The following is a 19,218-nucleotide window of genomic DNA, read 5'->3' as shown; positions in this document are numbered from 1 at the left end:
TCCACTTGAACCATCAAGGGCTATTACAGCTATGCCCCAAATTTCTTCTTGATTTACCCTCAGGGCATAGAAATTGAATTCGGTAGACCACAATATCACGAGCATAAAATTACCAATCCAATTTACCTCACACCATGAATCTTCTCAATACAACGACCATCTCAGAAAGGATCATATTCGAATAAGAATTAGCTATCAAATTACACAAAAAGTAAGTACCAAAAACAAATCCCAGACAGGTATCGAAAACAATTTTTGGCCAGGAGAATTGTTCTATTCTCCCCACGCAGTCCCATGCATCCAATCCAATACTGCCATTCAGCCCTAGCCCCAACCCCAACCCAGTCCAGCCCAGGACATGCTATCCGGATTAATTGATTGCCCTCAAAGAGAAAACTCCGTTGATTGATTGACTGATTGTACAAATCATCCCACACAAAGCCAAGCCGTAATCCTCCATGTGTTATCCCATTTACTCCAACCGCAATTAAAAATCATCGTCATCAGCAAAATCCCACTTCCTCGGCGCCAATTTTCTAACTCTCTTAGTCGGACTTCCTGGACCTACATCTCTCTTCTTAATCCTTAATCTTGCACTCGCACTTCTAGCGACTCCAACCTCGTCATCTTCAACCTTCAATCTCGCCATACTGTCCCGCAGTTCCAGTCCCTCATTCTCAGGGGCGTCATCTGGAATTGGCGATGCTGATTTATCCGTAGCATGTGTTCGGCTCTCTTTCAGGATTCTATTTGAAGGTTTTCGAGGTTTTGTCGGACTCCTGCTATTCAACTCTCTCTTCAATCTCTCAACTTCCCTCAACAACTTTGCGTTTTCCATTTCAAGTCCGAGCGTTGGGTCACCGTCATGATTTTCTTTATTTTCATCCCCAGCAATGCCAGCAATGCCTGCACCTAAACCTCGAACTACGACTTCCACTTTTCTATCCCTCCATTCCTCTTCCCTCTCTCCATGCTCCTCTAATCTTATCATCCACTTTCTACCTTCTTCTTGGATTCTCCTTTCCATTTCCTCGTAGCATTCTTCTCGAATTTCCATCTCTAGTTCTAACATTCTGTCTTCTATACTTTGAAGATGCGCTTCACTTTCCATTCTCAATCTTGATTCGCGTTCTAATTCACCGCGTAAACCATCGATTTCCTCAGACATGCGTGCAATTTCTAATGCCGCGATTTCCATAGTTTCCCGTTCGGTATCGGTAGGTGTCTGATGTGAACCATCGCGGTATCGAGAGAAAGTAGGAGAAGTAGGACTGGTGTAACTTGGATGTCTATCAGACGATTGAGATGATCCGAGAATGGTAGCCGTGATTGATGGAATTCTGGGGACCGTGATCTCTTTCGCCAAAGCCGAGTACCGTAGGATTTGCGAAGTTGCATTAAAGTCTCCCAATGGGTCAGCTGTAACGATCATGATTGCTTTTTGAGGATTTCGATGATAGTGGGTGGATGTAGAAGTTTTTGCGCCATGAGATGGGAACGAATTTGAGAAAAGAAGCTCGGTGAGTTTACATTGGCGAAACGGAACAAGATTTGGCTGTTTTCTTTTAGTTAAATCTTGAAGCCTTAAATAGAGATAAAGAGTGAATTCTACGTACCTTTGTATTATTCTCCAAATCTGATTGCATCTGCAAGCACTGTCCTAGATACATCAAACTCTCATTAATCTTTCCGGCCTCAGCTAATGTAGCACCAGCGGTTTTGGCATCTCTAGCTCTCTCACTTCCAGCCAAATCTACAACCGTGAGTGAACTTCCTCCCCAACTGCCTGGCGTCCTCGATCTTCTCCTCTTCTTTACCTCGACACAGAAAAAGCCATGAGACCTAGATGATGTACTATTAGAATTAGTCCCTGCAACTCTTCGTTCATTGAGACCAGCTTCTAAAACCATGAGAGCATCTTTCATGCTACCACAGATAATCTTTCTTAGTCCAGCAACCACTTTTCGTTCGGGTGATTGCTCCGTAGGTTTGAATAGTAGTGGTCTTCTTCTGGATTCCTTTGTAGATTTGTTTAGTGCCGCTGGCGTTAGAAGATCGAATATCCTATCATTATAAACTTCGTACATCGAGATCAGAATCGCATACTCCGCATGATGGTCGACATCGACCGTAATTCCTGTAATATCCGGGCTGCTTGGCAAAACCGATGGTCTTGTAGGTATCGTTCGTCTCGGAGGTTGGTAAGAATCGCCCTTTTGAGGAGTTTTAGCACTAATCATTTTCCTGGCTGCTGTTGCAGTAGCTTGCATAAATGAGGGAATAAAGGAAGTCATCGATACTGTCGATTCTCCTGGAATTGGCACTGGCGCACATCCTGGTGTTTTACTATCATCTTGGTTGACTACGATCCTGATGCTTTTAGGACTTCCCGTTGCCTGGAATGGGGGCAAATATGGATATAATTTGGTTGGACTTGGGTGGTAGGGAATGGGCACGCGTACCACCTGGGGTGTTGGGGCTCTCGAGCTTCCTCGAGATGAAGCTGGGTCGAAGTAATATGTATCTAGAAACATCTGCGCAGACATAACTTGGGCCTCTGATGGATCTGATGCTGCAATCGAACCATGTAATCCAGGGTGTGAATTAACATCGAGAATGTTGTTGTCAATGGAACGAAAAAGTAGATCGAGGGCAAGTTGTGTGAGCCCGCGTTGACTCCGAGAACCAAGAATTGTATGACTCTGCGATAGATACATTAGCACATACTCAATCTGTACATGATCAAACCAAGATATCAACCTTTCCAGAGCCAGTGACGCCCAATGTAGCAAGTAATCCATCTCTACCCTCTCCACCATTTGGTCCCAATACACCTTCTACCAAAGGCAGTACACCCGTTCCTTGAAATACATCCAATTGTGAACTTTCTTCTTCAAACACCCGAGTGAAGGCGAATCTCTCCACTGCCCTGCGTCTATTGTCATTTGGTGGATTCAATGTAATGTGGGTCGGAGATGCCGTTCCATCTCCAAGTTCTTCTTCAGTGGGTTCTTCAACTGTAAGAAAGCGCTCTGGTATTGGTAACGTGGGGTACAATTGTTGAGTTGATATTGGGGGAGGTCTTAATCGTAAATATACTTCGAATAATGAAGACGTTGAATTTATTGCAGTCGGCGATTCCATGATTGGGAGAATTTGGAAAAGTGTTGTTTCCCTTGCTGATCAATGAAGGAGGTTTAAAAAGTCGCGGGAAGATTATTTGATGTGCTAGGTAAAGGTAAATCTGGGGTAAATTGTTGTCAGGGTAACCGAAAATAAGCAATGTGAAATTTCCCGGCATTGTTACCCCTGACAATGCCTCTGCTTTGTACCCATGCATATGCGAGTGAATGAATGATGAAACTGTATCAGACCGAGTACCACCTAGGTACGTCTTATATTTTCATGAGTATCCTTAAATTGTACCTCCACGGCAGTGGCTCCCTAAAGGGCCAGCAGAGCGTCATTCCATTATGTGAGTAGATCATCTGAGTAGATCATCCGGGTAGATCGAAGAAGCATAACATCACTATCAAATTCATCTATCCTCAAACAACTCCAATGCCAACACACACACTATCTTTATTTGCGTACCTACTACAGTTATTCTATCTCCCCGTACCTTCAAAATCATCTTTCTTCCATCCTCCTCCTCTCTCGGCCCAGCCCAGTCCAATCCCAACACCCCCTACAATCCTATCAAGAAGTTCAAATTTAATATACAGTAGTACCAACGCAAAAAAAATCTTTCTAAAGTCCCTCCATATTTGTATATGCCCCCATATAAATGCTACCTCATAATCATCGTAATAAAACGCAAAAAAAGGGGCCCAGGTTCCAAATTCTCTTTTTCCCACACACACAAATGAAAAATAAAAAGCCAATGACGCCTCAAAAATCTCACAATCCCACCAAACACCATATGTTAGGTATACATTCCCCAATTATTCCCTAGGACATACGTCCGTCACAGTAAAGGTTGGCTTTTAATTCTCTGCACTCTTGGTTTTCTTCTTGGAAAAGAAGGTTCCACCTCTCTTGGGTAGTACTTCCCCATTTGCAATTGCTCTTTCTTCCGCGTAGCCTTTCCTGCGTTCTGCTCTTCGTGCCTCAATGGTCTCCTGGCTAATATGCCCGAAACCGTTTCTTCGTCGGAAGCATGCGTCCATAAGTGCATTGGCATCGACGAGTCTTCGAGGAATAGTTTGCACGACTTGGAAAATTTCCATTGGATCGGAGACAGCCCTGATTTCCTGTTCCCCCACCTTAAAAATTGCTAAAGCGATGCGGAAAAGAGTCTTTGATCCTTCAAAGAAAAAGCTGTCCCAGACGCGAAGGGTAGTTTCAATTGGAAGAGTGCCAATAAAGCATGACATAAACCAAGCGGTGGTACATAATGTAATGGGAGGAAGACGCATGGAAAGCCTGCCATCTCCTGCCGTACCGTCAAGTTCTCCCCCAATCTTCGCCCAAATAGCCGGCATTGATTCTTTGATACTTGTCATCAAGACTCCTAAATCAACATTTGCGCCTTCTAGATTAACCTCGTGAGTTCCTGGCAAATAAACTCTCGTGATGATATTCAACATCCAAAAACTCTTCTCTTCATCCATAAACAGCAACAACAAACCTGCCAAAAAGTTCAAACTCTGGCAATACCCTATTTTAGGGTTGTAGATACTGAAAGCTTGCAACACCCTCCGCAACGACTTCAACATTGGGGTCTCCGGCTCTTTTATACTTGGCTGACTAGTCCGTTTTTCTGAAACAGGAGGAGGATCCGGCTTGAATCTGATATTATCCGGGAACGTGCGATTGAGATCCCGCTCAATAATCTCGTCGTCCGTCTCGTTAACCGCCCCTGCAGCTGCTTGCTTCACCAAGCTATCATACACTCCATAGTGCTTAGCGACCATAGCCGGACCACCTGCATACCAAAACCAGGCTTCGCCGCGCCAATCAGGCGGTATCCCTTTGCGGACGAAACGTTTGACTTTTGCTGATTTTGGTGGAAATCGAATTGGCTTGTCGGTAATCAGACTGTGGTCCTTGAGTAATAACACCCATTTCTTTCTCCTTCGCTCAACGTATTCATTATAAGGCCCACTCCAAGCTTCATATTCTTCCAAAGAAACGTATTGTGTCTTTTTCTTGAACCCATACCTGTCTCTAGCTGGGTCTGATGCAATTGTTGTTGGTGGCGGCGGCACTACTGCGTGCGGTTCGAAATATTCGTCCCGAGTTTCAAGAGATACTCCTGCGCCGTCAAATTCTTTCGACCCCGAAAAATCACTTGAGGTAAGATTAGGGGTAACTGTTGCACTTTGTGCCTCAAAAGCTTTGCCATGGAATATTTCCGTGGAACCTCTAATTGAAAATTGCGACGCCTCGAGAGTGGGAGGAGGAGCAAGAGAATCATCCATTGCCTCTTCCAACTTCGATTGCCTTCCCTCCGAATCTGGGGTCATTGGTCGGAACTCATCGTCTTCATCAAAGAACTCCTGTCGATATACAGATCTGGGCTTAATTTCCGCACCAATCTCCAGGAGCTTCTCCTCCAAATCATTATCTTCGACCCCCGAGTCCAGAAAGCCACCTTCATACATGCCAATTGCATCATCCACACTCATTCCTTCGTCTTTACCCCCAAAGAAAGAAGTATGTGAACTACTTTTCGTCAATACACTGCTCCTCTCTGTCCCACTTGTTCCAAAATAACTCGAGTTTGTAGTCAAAGCAGATCTGAAGCTTGCTCGAACTTCCTCGTCATCAAAGTTTGTTGGTCGAATCGGGGGCTCTCGTCGATATATGGATGAGTTATTACTGTCGGGTCTATTGATTCCTGTTCTTGGCCTAAAATTTGCTTGTGGGATATTGCGCTGTCTCGCATTATTTAGATCTACAGTATGATAGTCCGGGATTGACGCAGAAGGTCGCAGGCTAGGTGCTGGTGCGGGTGCAGGCGGAGGTAATTGTTGGCCTGATTGTGAAGAAGATGATGAAAATCCTCTATCTCTTGTACTGAAAACTGATCCATTGTTTATCGTTTCGTCATCTTGTGATGGTTCTACATGAAATGTCGAGGCATGAATCAAAGGGCTAGGAGACTCGTTTCGTTTTCGCAGACTGGCTTGTCGTGGTCTAGAGAAATTGTCTACTACCTTTTCCGGGGTACGTCTGCCAGTGGAAGAATGCGATCGCACGTTACTAAGTTGTCTCAATCGTGAAGCCTCTGAAGGTTTTCGTCGAAGCTTCTGTTGTGGTGGAGCAGTTAAAGATCGGGAGGGTTCATTAGATGCTGAATGATGTGATGTTGAGGGCCTTTGTTGCGGAATAGGAGGATTTTGGGCGAGGGGGTTAATGGGCAAATAGTGTTCTCGAGTGGATGGTGTTGGTGACTTGGGTGGAAATGGAAATGGACGATTTCCAGACCTAGAAGTATTAACAGATAACTCGGAAGCTTTAGATGAAGTCCGAGGTCTTGTTGGATATAGGTTGAATTTCTGACTTCGTTGTTGTTTGATCTGCATATGCGGACTCCTGTTATCCATGTTGTTGGAAACGGGAGAAGACGTTTCAACGCCATAATATCCATTTCCCATATTCATCGTCAAGGCCAAACTAGTAAACCCCTTATCGCGACTATTCCATTTAAACCTTTAAGCTCTCCCCATGTATATCAAGTAGCAATCGAACCACCTCGCCCCAGGTCTTTTGACCCCGATCTTATTCGGAAGGACCCTGTAGTAATTGAAATCGTCAACATCAAAGCAAGAAGGTTCTTTCGTCCGAGGTTACTTTTCTTTCTTTCTATCGAAGAAAGAGGCTGGTCTTGCAAGTCGTACAATTATGTTGTGGAATGGTGAATGGCAATTGTCGGGGCAGGCATTCGGCGAAGTTGATCCTTCGAGTATCGAGGGATTGGGGGTACCAGTACTCCGTCTATTCTCTAATCTCCAATTTCCAAAGAAAGTCCAATTATTCCGTGTTGTTCCAAATGTCCCAGTATCTTGTCCTCGCAATTCAATTTGTGTCTCCAATGTTTCAAATGTTAGAAACGATTTTAGTTAACGAGAGTATGAAGTAAGTATGAGAATAGGAAATGGAGAATGGAGAGTTGAGTATGAAGTGATTCAAGTGAAGTGAAGTGAAGGACAGGAATAGAAAGAATTATGCAGGAAAGTGGATGTGATTAGGGATTAACCAGCAAAGAATTAATGAATTAATGAATTAATCGAATAATCAATTAATCAATTGTTGGTGTGAGTGAGGAATTGGATTTATGAAGGTATGAAGATGGAGATATAAGCAGTGTGAAGTAATGAAGGAGGTATCAAATGTATCTTCTGTCGTAGTGTTGCAGGAGCGTAGTAGCAGTAATAGTAGCATTTACTTGCTTGTACTTCGTTCGTATTGTATTTTGAGCGAAGAGAAGCTTCCTGGAAGGACGAGGTAGTGAATGACTACTCCTGAGTAATAATTGACGGTATTTTGGGATCTTGGTGATCAAGTAGGTATGGTGCAGTATGGCATGGTATGGATGGTATGGATGGTATGGATGGTATGGATGGTATATGGTATGGTATGTACGGAGTTGTCGGTTGATCCACCCTCTTCCAACTGAAACAAAGGCAGAGACCCAAAATAATGAATGTGTATGCAATCCTCGCTCCACTAATGAAACGAAGGGGAGAAGGTGGTTTGATGTTGAAATTGGAGATTTGAGAGTGAATGAATGCAATATGAATGAACTGCAGGTGGTGCAGATAGACAGCTAAACCTATAGACCGAGATGAATTATAAAGGAAAGCTTTACGAATTCGAAATCTGTGGTTCAATCCATGTTATTTCGTGGAGTGGTCAAAGCAAGTAAATAACAATAATAGTCATTGGAATGATAATAATAATAATCATAATAGTAATAGTAATAGTAATAAGCAAAAAAAAGGGAAGAAGAAAAAATCAAGAAAAACCCGATATTGAAGATTAATAGATTCATAGAGTAGGTAGGTATAGATCTAGTATCTAAAGTAATAAGAATACTCCATACAATTTTGATTAATACCTACCAACGCTCCATATTTTATTTTATATCTTCGAATCGATGCTGGCTAATAAATACACACGTTGTAGGCACGCCAATGTATAGTCATCTTTTTACAACACGGTACTCAGTACATTCATTAGACTTTGTTATTGCTCTCTACCTTTTATTACGATTACGATTCCCTTGGTATTTGGTATACGGAACAGGTCCTCCCTCTCTTACTTTGAACTCTGTATTGTCCTGTACTCGGGATAGAGGTGTATAAAAACCTAGTGTCCGTCAGTTATATCCATCCATCCATCCATCCCTCCCTCCCTTCATCCATCCAGTCCAGTTACCGCTATGTCCAAGAACTAGCCGATAAAACCCAATTCAAAGGAACTTTTCCTCAATCCCCTAGACTGCTATTCGTTCAATTGATTCCATTTTCCATTAGTTCATCCCCATCTACCCGTCGTTCTATCATCAATCAATCAAGTCCTCCGTACCGAAGAGTATCCCCATCTCTAAGGGTAAAAGAACAAAAGTAAAATTGATCCTAATCTTAATTTGGGTGTTCCGCTGCATCAATAATCCTGGTTGAGATTCTCTAGCCAAGAATTATCATGTCTGAGTGTTTGAGAAGTGGTCCGGTGGAAAAGCTTTAATAAAAGCTGAGACGGGAATTCAAGGGAGAAGATGGAGCAAGCGAGATCAAGTTGTAAAGTAAATATAAAAAATATGTAGAATATGTAGAATATGTAAAATATGTAAAAATAAAAAATATGTATTACACATGTCATGATTAATGTGGTTCGAGGGTAAGATAAAGCTTGCTAGTAAGGAAGACTGATGGAAATTATTCTAACTTATCTCTAACAATATATGGAAAATTCAATCAACACTCTGATGAGGAGATTTAGATGATATATCCTACTACATCCATATCTACTGCTCCATATCTACTACTACATGCTTACTACATACTTACTACATACTACATATCAACCGACAAGTATCTCATTCATAGCTACCCAGGTAGCTCATTACCATATCAAATATCATCAGATATGTACCTTCTTCAAATTCATCTCTTTTGACTTTATCTTCCATAACGCTCAACCCTCGCCTCCCCTTTCCCCTCTAGTTCTTCTCCTTCCCAACCTTTACCCGCCGTCTCAATGCTAGCAGAAGAGCAAAGAGGCATGAGCGTATCCGTCGATAAATCTTGTCATTATTCCGAAAGAGTGGAGTTAGTATTATGACGGAAGAAAAAGTAAGAATCAATTTGGAAAAGGGCAAAGATGGCGAAAAGAGAGAAAAAAAGAATGGGTTGTTGAGACTCAAAAATGTACGTTTGGAGATGATCCATTCGTTTCGAATTCAGCTCACTTAAATCATGCAACATCTTCCCCGGAAAAGCAATGTATTTATATCCCCGAATTTTTGGCTGTCTGATACGGTAAAAGTAATTTCTTCTATGCACCCTTAAACGCCGATGCCAATCATCTCGCCGCTGAAAATCGCTGTCGTTCATCGTCATATGTCTTTGACTTCGTCTCATATCGTTTCCCTTTCGGGATCATGCAACCTCCATCCTTTCCTTCATAAAGCGCCGATTTGCTACCCCTAATCTATACTTCCGTCGCATCTTCATTTCTTCATGGCGTACTTCTTTGTATTTTCCTTTGCTTCCTTTGCAAATCCGTCCGCGTCATTCTTCAACTTCTCCGCAATCGTATTTTCTAAAGGGTCATCTGGGTTGGGAGTGATTAAGAGATTTCTGATCGCCCCAAGAATAGCTGTAATCTTTCCACTAGGCTTCCATTTGTCTTGCTTCAACTCATCCACGCAAATTGATCCTTTTTCATCAAAGGTAATGTTGGGGTGGTAAATGCGAGTTACGAAGTTGACCACAGGAGGTTTGAATGGGTAGTCTTTGGGTAGAACGACGTTGAGAACAAATAAACCACCCTGACGTGTCAAGTGTTAGTGAGGAGTTGAACGAGAAGCTGCGTAGATAGAGAACATACGGCATATGGTGTTTCTGCAGGACCTTCCATCTCGACCTTCCATTGGTGCAAATCTTCCTCCTTCACTAAAGATGTGCTGATGCCTGGGATGGGGTTGTCGGTCACTTCCTTGAACTCCTAACATACATTTTGTTAGATCATACTCTGCTTCAATTGGGATTCAAGAGCAAGAGCTGCGAACCTTGGCGATACGTCGTGCTGCCATCTTGACGGTTGATAGCTTCGAAGGTAGCTACAAATTATGGTGGGGTAGGTATGTTGATATGAGGGGAGGGTATTCGAGAATTGAAGTGGAAGTCGAGGTCCTATTTACTTTGTTATTATAATAGGAATAAGATCAGTATTTGAGGCTTCTTACTTCTAAGAAATAGAGTGGGTATCGATCTCTAAGAATTATTAAGAGATGTGAAAGCGAGCTCTGTTGTAAGATTACTTATTCCGTTTTGTTATTGAGTGTTTGACATGAGGTGAGGGAGAGTACTTCATGGAAAGCTATCATAAACCAACCCAACCAAATTCACTCAAGGTTCACGTCAGCGTCAGAGCTTGAAGATAATCGGCATTTCCATCCCTGCTGTTCCGAGGAAAGAAAGTGCAAGGCTGAACATTTTGCCGGAAGGCTACTTTCACGGAATCATCATCACGTTGATGATTAAGTCATCGGATTCAAACAGTAGGTATTGTGTTGCATAAATCTTTGCGAAAGTTGAAGCTTCAAGAAGGGTGTGAGTTTCTGCAGCGAAGAATTGCCCTCAACAAAGTACCTAGGCAGAGGTCTCCAGATCTTTGTCTCTATCCATTATTTAAACCCTGCCTGATTGGACTTGGTTGATATTAGGTAGATATGCACCAAAGTCTACAGAGCAGAGAACTCCAATATTCTCCAAGTTCCGCAAATTTCATTTCATACGCCCAGCTTCATGTCTATCACCTCACACAATATTGACAGCACAACATCCCCACAAGCACATGTGCGCCGACTCTTTCAGATCATGTCAACTAGGGGTATCTTCTTTTTCTGAATGCCATCCTAAATTCAGCTATTCCATTGGTTATTCTCTCTGTAGAACCACAACCAGACCCATCATTCCCAACATAACAGTCTTAAGCCAAGGATGCTCGCTGAGTAAGATAGTGACATATCCCACAAATGGTATATATCCCACTACGCTGCCAATGATATCTTCTCTCTCAATATAATCTTGTCCACGCGCATATAATTCTGTATCATCTGCCACATTGTTGTCTCCCTTTGTCAATAACTTTGCTTTGGGCCTGTGGTCACAAATATCAGCGTGAAAGTCCTTGATGCTTCCACCGCGCCAGTGAAATGGAGACACTTACCCTGCGCCAAACTTTCTAACCAATCGATGCACAATAGGTATATCCTTTCCCTTGACATTGTAGACCACAATTTCCCCAACCTTGGTTTCTTCAAGTAAATTCCTGTTCCATAGAAATAAGAGATCTCCGCGCTGGAATGCAGGTTCCATGGAGCCGGACAATACGACAACAATTGGCGATGGAGAGTCTGACGCTACTGAAAGGCCTTTCCACATCATAAATGCCGTAGAAAGAATGAGGGCGAAATTCAACAATTGAGCCGCTGCCTGGCGGGGGTTCTGGAGAAAGGATAGCATTGTCGCAATGCGCAACTCCTGGGTGAGATCTGGGGAGGAATTCAAGCTGTGAGAATCAGCAGATTGATTATCTCGAGACAATTCAAAGATGACGGGTGGCCGTTTCGTGATGATGATTGCGATCAAAGGTACGGACACATTTCTTACAATTGGAGGTTGTAAATGAGGACACCTTCTGAAGGTAAGGATTAGTTATGCTTGATTTATACTTGATTTGTGCTTGGTTTATGCTTGATCTATGTTAATGGTCCGTGCATTCTGCATCTACGGTCCGGCAGTGAGGCAGTCTTGTTTCATTGTCTTCATCTGGAGAGGTACGGAGTGATTGAGAGAATCGGAGGCTTGACGAAGCTATCTTTCATATAGATGACATTGAGTACACAATAACCACGAAATTGCGGAAAGGACTCATGTATCTTATCAACACTATAGTGTTAGCGCTAGGTAATCGTCTTTTCTTTCTTACTGACACAAAGTCTACCTTCCTTCTCTGTGACTCTATAACATTTTGAGAGGGCGGAGGAAGGGAAGCTTCCGGCAGTATCAACATGTGCCAGTGTCCGAATGCTTGAGACAGTTGAGTAGCTGCAGCTCATGATTTTGGACTGCTTCATTGTGCATAGTATGTCTCTTCGCGCCTGCCATTCGTGTCGTTGAGAACGGGAAGTGCAGGTCCTCACGTACTCCTTCCTGCGTTGCACTTTCCTATGCTAATCTTCTTCATATCATGCTCACTCTCTTCTTCCCCTCTGATTTCTTTCTCTTCTTTCTCTTCATCTCACACCACAACACAGTTCATCGCAAAGCATCGTGTTTGTCCGTCGTTTGAATTACTTGATTCATTCATCCAATTCTCGTTTTGGTCACTTTCGTCTTTCGCCTCATACCTATCGAGCTTTCTTTATCCTTTTCCCCAAATATTCCCCTCAAAATGTCTTCGTCCACCGCTTTGCTTCCAAGCGGAAGTCACAAGAAGAATGATCATGTAAGTTGTCTCAACGATTCCATTCATAATTCATTGAATGCCCTAATTCAGTTTCAGCCTATCTTCCTTCGTGCTTGCCACTCTCCATGGCTCAACGTCTCTCAGAAATCCCTTGTTATGTTCAGAGGAGCCCTTGCAGCCTACTTCTTGATTTCCAGTCTTGTGATCCTTCATTACGAACTTGAAATCAACAAAAATGGCTGGTTGGTCGCTTACAACCTTTCGAACATCGTGTACGGCTTGCAAACTCTGTACGCCTGGGTTGCGTTTGTGAGTATTCGTCCTTGATTCCTTGTGCTACTTGCATTTGTATCCATTCTCAATATTCAGCGCTAATCTTTACCCACTGACAGACCTGGACCTTCATGCATCTCTACTACCCGCATAGCAATGACAACAATTGTTCAACAATCTCTGCTTCTGTTAGGAAGGTCCTCTCACCATCTCGCAAGACCGCCAACACCAACGAAAAGTACTTGTTCAGTGTCTTTCATTGGGCCATTCTTGCTTTCCCTCATGTCGTTACCTTCATCCATTGGGCAGTCATCGTTCCACGAAATGAAGCATCGATCCCAGGTAAGAACTCTTTCATGAAACCGCAATTTAATGCTAATCAACAAATAGGTGATAAAATATTTCATGATAAGCTCACGACATTCTTCGTTTTTAGCAAGTATGGTTTCAACTCCGTCCTTGCTTTGGTCGAGCTTTTCATCCTAAGCAGCATCAAACGATCTGACGTAGGTTTTTCTGATTCCGTCTCACTTATTCTGCTAAATATGTTTCAGCCTGTCTGGAACCATGTTTTTGCTCTTGCTGTACTTTCTCTCGTATATGTTGGCTGGGCAGCTATTGGCAAGTACATTGTGGGAAAATACACCTACTTCTTCTTGGATCATGAGAAGACTGGATGGGAATATTACTGGGCTTCAGTTGCCGCTTTTGTCGTTCTTGTTGAACTTTGTAAGTGCCCCCCTCCACTTGCGATCATGTAATCTTGCTAATGAATTTAGTCTTCGTCTTTGTGTATTCCCTCACGGGGTTCGTGAGTCCATGACCAAGAAGCAAAATGACGATAAAAACACTGGATACCAAAGACTTCCCCAGTAGAACTTTGCAACCCAGAAAGAGAGCCGAGAGAACTCTAAGCACAATCGTCGAGGTGGATGAGTCTTGCGTAGAAAGATTAAGAAGGATCAAAGTCTTGATGGACAGCAATCCTAGTGAATTGTCCAGGTATCATACTTTTTGACTTTGCTTTGTTTGGCATTTTTATTTGTTTTGTTTCCTATTCTGTTTTCGAACCGTGGTATGAAGGCCTTTGGGTTCTCTCTTTGCAATTATCCTGATTCGCTCACTTTGCTTTAGCTTTACTTTGGTACCTACATGAATTACTTCTTGACTTTCGAGTTCTTGTGTTCTTTGTATATGCTGTTGAAGTGTGACCATGGAGTTGAATACTGTAATTGGCTTAATTAAACTGAAAGCATAGTGTTAAGGATATTTACAAGTGATATGACGGACACTCATATTTGATACGGCTGTAGTGATTAATCACCGTTTTCTTATGAACTTGTTGATAGTAATGCAAATTTGTATCGTGTCTACTTGATCATCGATGTGAATGATACTACCTCCGTGTCCGCCAAGATGAAACCAAATATATATAAGAATCAACAACATTCCAGCCAAAAACGAGTTGCGGGGAGTGAGGGCAACGGGCGGGACTGAGTTATAATATTGATTGTGGAAGACAACAAAATGGGGAAAGAGGTGATAGAGAATGGACGAGAAGGGGAAATACTCGATATGAGTGTGAAGGTTGAATTTGCCGGCTCAAAAAGAATAATACTTTTACTTCTACCTTTACTTTGAAAGCCACCTGGTCCGCCACACCACACATTATCACTCGTTCAGCAATGATGTTTTAAAGTTTAACTTGTTTTTGAATTACTGCTAACTACATAATCTTTCGCTGAAAATTGACACCCGCCACACATCTCCTCGCTATTAACACATTGCTCAAGAAGAGAACTATGGTAGATAGAATACAATGGTGCTACAAGCAGACCCTATTCGGGAAGTTGTTTCACCGCGTATTGTGTATGCCATTGCCAAAGTACAGCTCAATCCCGTTGACGTGATGTCGAACATCTTCCAGCATCTATTCTCGATACAAGATACAGCCATTGGAGCTTCCTCTGCAGACTAACATGTATCATACTTAGAACCATTTATGCAAGTATGTCGCTATTTGAAGTAGAATCTCTGTATGTTCCAAGGAAAGATTAGATCGAAAGGGGAAAAAAAGAGAATTGAGCAAGAACTTTTTATCATATACCATCCACTTCAACAGACGGTATATATGCCTATTAGCACAACCGAAGTCTATGAAACTTTTGTGTATGATGACCATGCTTTTGTCTATTGCCAATTCATCCATCGTTACGCTAGATATACAAAGTACAAAGAAAATAATTAGACAAAAAGAAATTTGAGGCCAGGAATGACAGTCAAAAGGTGTCATGCCGTCCATCATCGTAATTAATCATTGTTCAGGAATGATTATTGAGCAATCGCGAGCTGAAGGAATTGGAAGCAAAATGTATGCAATAATTTTTCATGCATTGCTGCGACTTCTCTTGTGTTGACGTCCCTGGGATGCACCATTCGATTTCCGCTTTCGGTTTGCGACGTCACCGGCGGGACTAGAGGGCATGAGAGTTTTGGGTTTTCGTCGTGGAGTTAAAGAGCTTGTAAGAGAATCGAGGTGTCCATTCTTAACACCTTTGATTGTGGAGGTTCCAAATGCTAGTGCATCTTTGGAAACAGTATTGCTGTTGATGAGGTTTTCGTTCTGTCGATTAAGGCGAAAAGCACCGACGTTGGTATTCTTGTCAAGATGGACCAGAAGGGGGTGAAGGCCATCGGACGTCGTTGGACGAGCAGGGGTAGATGACGGCGTCTCGGCTAGATCGTCCACAGATTCACCTTGCTCCTCATCTAATGCCTCATCCATGTGAAGCAAGTCGCCCCAATCAAGAGGCTCATTCTGATCATCGCTATCGTCATATGATGAACTGCTCGTTGGGCGGACGGCATTCTCGTTCATGAAAGCGGAATTTTCGAAAAAAGCTTCTGGGTTTCCAGTGTGGTAAGATCCGAATTCAGATGGAGTATCTGATACTGCGCTCATCATAATGTTGGCTTGATTGCTGAGGACTGGATTGTACTGTTCCATGCTGCCGTTTCTAAGGGGTGAAGGTGAGCTAATATCCTGAAGTCTGGTAGGGTCGGAAGAGTACATTAAAAGGTCCTTTCCATGCTCGTCTAATATAACAAAGGGTACATCAGTATTGTGATACCAAGTAATGACATCAGGTTGTCCCTTTTTGCGCTGAATCCGAAAACCAAGGCATGGTGGAGGTGGTGGTGAATTGCCTCGAGGTGTAGACGCATCTATTTCTGGACGATTCTCTCTCCAATCTTCATCGTCAGTTGTATCCCCACCCGAGACATCGCTAAGATCAGCTACAACACACGGTTGTTAGTCCTCGGCTCAACAGCTATGCTTGATAAGGGTGACCAGCTCAGTTCGAATTCACTTACATTGATACCCAGATGCATCCGATTCATCACTATCACTTTCTCCAGAATTATCCGAATCATTATTTTCGTTTCCCCATTCTAAATCTGGATCGGAACCATGATCGTCATCATTGTATGTGTCATCCTCCAGTCCTCTTGCGATACGAGGTGGGAGTGCATCTGCACTCAAGAATGGGCCTTGAGCGGAGGTCTCGGTGTCGAATAGATCAGGGTGCCACATATCCTCATCATCAGAGATGCTGCTATCTGTATCGTCATCGGTGAATTTATTAACCCTTTTGAGATCACCATTGGAACGAATTTTGTACTCCTCGATCATATTATCCTCGAAAAATTTAGTGTTATCGACCAGTTCTTCTGCCGAATCATCAAATCCTTCCCATTCTTCAAACTTCATTGTTGCTCGAGGTGTATCTTGTACATCAGTATCCTCCTCCACAGTCTCTAAATCGTCGTCTTCTTCAGCCGATTCGAACATAGCTGCTTCTTCATACTTTTCAATCTTAGACCCCCCGGTCCCCCCAAATACATCGGGCTCGTCATCTGAATCATTGTCTTCGGAATCACTGATCAAATCCACGGCAGCATATGAAGAGTCGGAGGAGTAATCGGTGACCTTTTTGGAATTCTTCAACTTGAGCTTTATCTTGGGGGGAGTCTTGAAAGACTGCCCTTGTGTGTTTCGAGACATTATATTTGTGTTTTATATGATCTGCAAGAAATATTTGTTGTGGGGTTGGTTGCGTATGACCGAAAGTATCGGCGGTGAGAGGCAGGTTGCAGATGGGTGGAGTGTAAAGGTAGTATTTCGTGGTAAATTATGACTGATGTGCTGTAAAAGATGGCACTCGAGTCTATGAGAAGTGGTCTTGAATTGTGTTCGAGTCAATTGAAAGATTTGAGGTTGTGTATGTTGTAGTAGGTAGGTAAAATTTTGATTTTGGTTCGTTCGGTCGATAAGAGCCTTCTCACCTTGGAAAATAGCAAGGATTGAGCTCGATCGATAATAGTGGTTGAATTTGAAACTTCCGAATGATATTAGACCAATTTGTTGTAAGTTGGCTGACAAGACAGTGAAAGTCTAGTGATTTCGTCAAGATCGAATGGTATAAGATTGGGGAGTTTACTCGTTGGCTGAAGGGACTACAGACATGCCCGGTTGAGCATGCTGTAGTGGGTATTCACTGCTCAGCGATGGCCTGCGGCATTGTCTTGACGTATTGATAATTGTGAGGATATACTTATTTAAATAAGTGTAGGGTGACTTCGTTGTCTTATGTTGAATTTGGGTTGTTGAGGTGGAAGAGGGAGAGGAAGAGGAAGAGAAGACATAATTAAGTTTTTGGAGGGGGTGACAATTTTCATAATTTGACGCTAAAGATTGCGAGTGCAAGGTGAATATTACTGGGAGAGACTAGCTGACCAGGTATGTACTAGGTAATTGAAATGGAAATTTAATTTTTTTCTTCTCTTTTTTTTTTTTGGTTTGAGCTTCTGGTAATAAATTGTGCGTGCGCGTCGATAATCCTTGCAGAAAGATAATATGGGGATTGGTCCATATAAACATTCCAACCGAAATGGAATGATTGGTCAGTGAGACTGCTCGATATCATTGGTCAATACCTAATGTGATTGGTAGATTCTGTCACACCTCTGTACCTGCCCAGTACCTGCCCAGTACCTACCTATTACCTACCATCTATCTAGTAGGTATGTAGTAAGTACTCTTTACTACTTCTCCGTTGGGCGGGTAGATTCATTGCTCACCGCTACTATCGTCACTATCAACTTTCAAAAGACCATCTACCTACTCGAGAGTACCTACGTAGTCATATAGCACAACTCCGAACAGTCATTGTCGTATGAGGAAAAGGTATTCTACCTCCACGGCAGTGGCTCCCAGAGGATCAGCGAAGCATCACTCTATTGACTACTCAGAAGTCACTTCTTCTACAAAGAGTCATATCACTCAGGTGTTAAATGGACAGAGTGAATTAGGTTTACCGGATGGATATTCTGAACTCGGCCAAGACGAGAAAAAGTCAGTACCCAAGAAAGGAATCAGTTTCATTCGTCAGCAGTTAGCATCTATCATTTTGATGGGAGTCATCTAGGAAGATTCATAACTCCAGATCAAGGCATTTGCTTCACTACCTAAATAGTCAATTTCTGGGAGTCATCTAGAGAGAGTTTCGTAAGCTAGATCAAGTCACAGATGCATGATAGTATAGGGATGCACGAGCTAGGTCGAACTAAGATACATGTATAACCAAAGATTGATATGTACTAAGTTGTCGCATTTAATATTCGTCACAAGGATAACAATATATGGAGATATGGAGCTACCGAAAGTAAAGTAGTCATCTAAAAAATCGGTGCAGTGTAAATCTCCCAAGTATACGGCAGAGTCCTACGATGTAAAGAGAGAAAAGAAGCAAGGATTGGGAGAAGAAGTGGTATTGTATTATTGGTGGTAGTTGGAAGCCTCAAAGTTGGAATATCGAATCATTCATGGCAAAATAGTTGATAGCAAATTTGGAAGTGGAGATTTCGATGCTACGGCGGGGCAATTGTATACGATGTACGGAGTACAACGGTCCAGTCTCATCTTCTCTACTGTGGATACAATTCCATACCAAAATAACTAACAACGCATGTCCGTAGCAAAGAATATTCTCTACTCCGTACATACAGAACACATGTGTTCCCAATCAGGCCATTAAAAGAAGAGATGATTTTGTTATGCGGTATTGGCGGACATTGTTAAAATCTCTGCTTCTCTTTACCACAGAGGACTTTAGCTTAAATTGACGCTCAAATTCGTAAACTCCGGGGAAGAGATTAACATCAAGATAACAAGGTGTTCTCAAAACCAGCACATAGTTGGTTGTAGATAGGAAATGAATTTTTCCCAAAACGGGATCT

General features: G+C 42.6%; 6 protein-coding genes across 6 annotated transcripts; 1 reads left to right on the top strand and 5 right to left on the bottom strand.

Moving 5' to 3' along the window:
* Positions 1–487: 487 nt before the first annotated feature.
* Positions 488–3,144, bottom strand: Bfra_010029 (putative kinesin family protein; the record flags this gene model as incomplete). Its single annotated transcript, XM_037340364.1, has 3 exons — positions 488–1,555; positions 1,617–2,702; positions 2,749–3,144. The coding sequence occupies 3 exons, from the start codon at positions 3,142–3,144 to the stop codon at positions 488–490; spliced, it is 2,550 nt and encodes an 849-aa protein (XP_037188832.1).
* An 842-nt stretch (positions 3,145–3,986) lies between these two features.
* On the bottom strand, positions 3,987–6,551 carry Bfra_010028 (putative gtpase-activating protein gyp3 protein; the record flags this gene model as incomplete). The annotated part of the gene is made up of 1 exon (XM_037340363.1): positions 3,987–6,551. One exon carries the CDS (start codon positions 6,549–6,551, stop codon positions 3,987–3,989), a length of 2,565 nt encoding a protein of 854 aa, XP_037188831.1.
* Positions 6,552–9,679: 3,128 nt separating this feature from the next.
* On the bottom strand, positions 9,680–10,264 carry Bfra_010027 (putative ubiquitin conjugating enzyme protein; the record flags this gene model as incomplete). Its single annotated transcript, XM_037340362.1, has 3 exons — positions 9,680–10,000; positions 10,060–10,176; positions 10,241–10,264. The coding sequence occupies 3 exons, from the start codon at positions 10,262–10,264 to the stop codon at positions 9,680–9,682; spliced, it is 462 nt and encodes a 153-aa protein (XP_037188830.1).
* Positions 10,265–11,111: 847 nt separating this feature from the next.
* Positions 11,112–11,699, bottom strand: Bfra_010026 (putative microsomal signal peptidase 18 kda subunit protein; the record flags this gene model as incomplete). The annotated part of the gene is made up of 2 exons (XM_037340361.1): positions 11,112–11,334; positions 11,404–11,699. The coding sequence occupies 2 exons, from the start codon at positions 11,697–11,699 to the stop codon at positions 11,112–11,114; spliced, it is 519 nt and encodes a 172-aa protein (XP_037188829.1).
* A 931-nt stretch (positions 11,700–12,630) lies between these two features.
* Positions 12,631–13,794, top strand: Bfra_010025 (uncharacterized protein; the record flags this gene model as incomplete). Its single annotated transcript, XM_037340360.1, has 6 exons — positions 12,631–12,684; positions 12,742–12,954; positions 13,038–13,260; positions 13,309–13,424; positions 13,473–13,651; positions 13,698–13,794. The coding sequence occupies 6 exons, from the start codon at positions 12,631–12,633 to the stop codon at positions 13,792–13,794; spliced, it is 882 nt and encodes a 293-aa protein (XP_037188828.1).
* A 1,510-nt stretch (positions 13,795–15,304) lies between these two features.
* Positions 15,305–16,984, bottom strand: Bfra_010024 (uncharacterized protein; the record flags this gene model as incomplete). The annotated part of the gene is made up of 2 exons (XM_037340359.1): positions 15,305–16,215; positions 16,294–16,984. The coding sequence occupies 2 exons, from the start codon at positions 16,982–16,984 to the stop codon at positions 15,305–15,307; spliced, it is 1,602 nt and encodes a 533-aa protein (XP_037188827.1).
* Positions 16,985–19,218: the final 2,234 nt, after the last annotated feature.

This window comes from Botrytis fragariae (assembly GCF_013461495.1).
Source record: "Botrytis fragariae strain BVB16 chromosome Unknown tig00000186, whole genome shotgun sequence".
Classification (NCBI taxonomy): domain Eukaryota; kingdom Fungi; phylum Ascomycota; class Leotiomycetes; order Helotiales; family Sclerotiniaceae; genus Botrytis; species Botrytis fragariae.
Note: the sequence above shows the minus strand (reverse complement) of the source record. Positions and strands in the feature narration are given on the sequence as shown.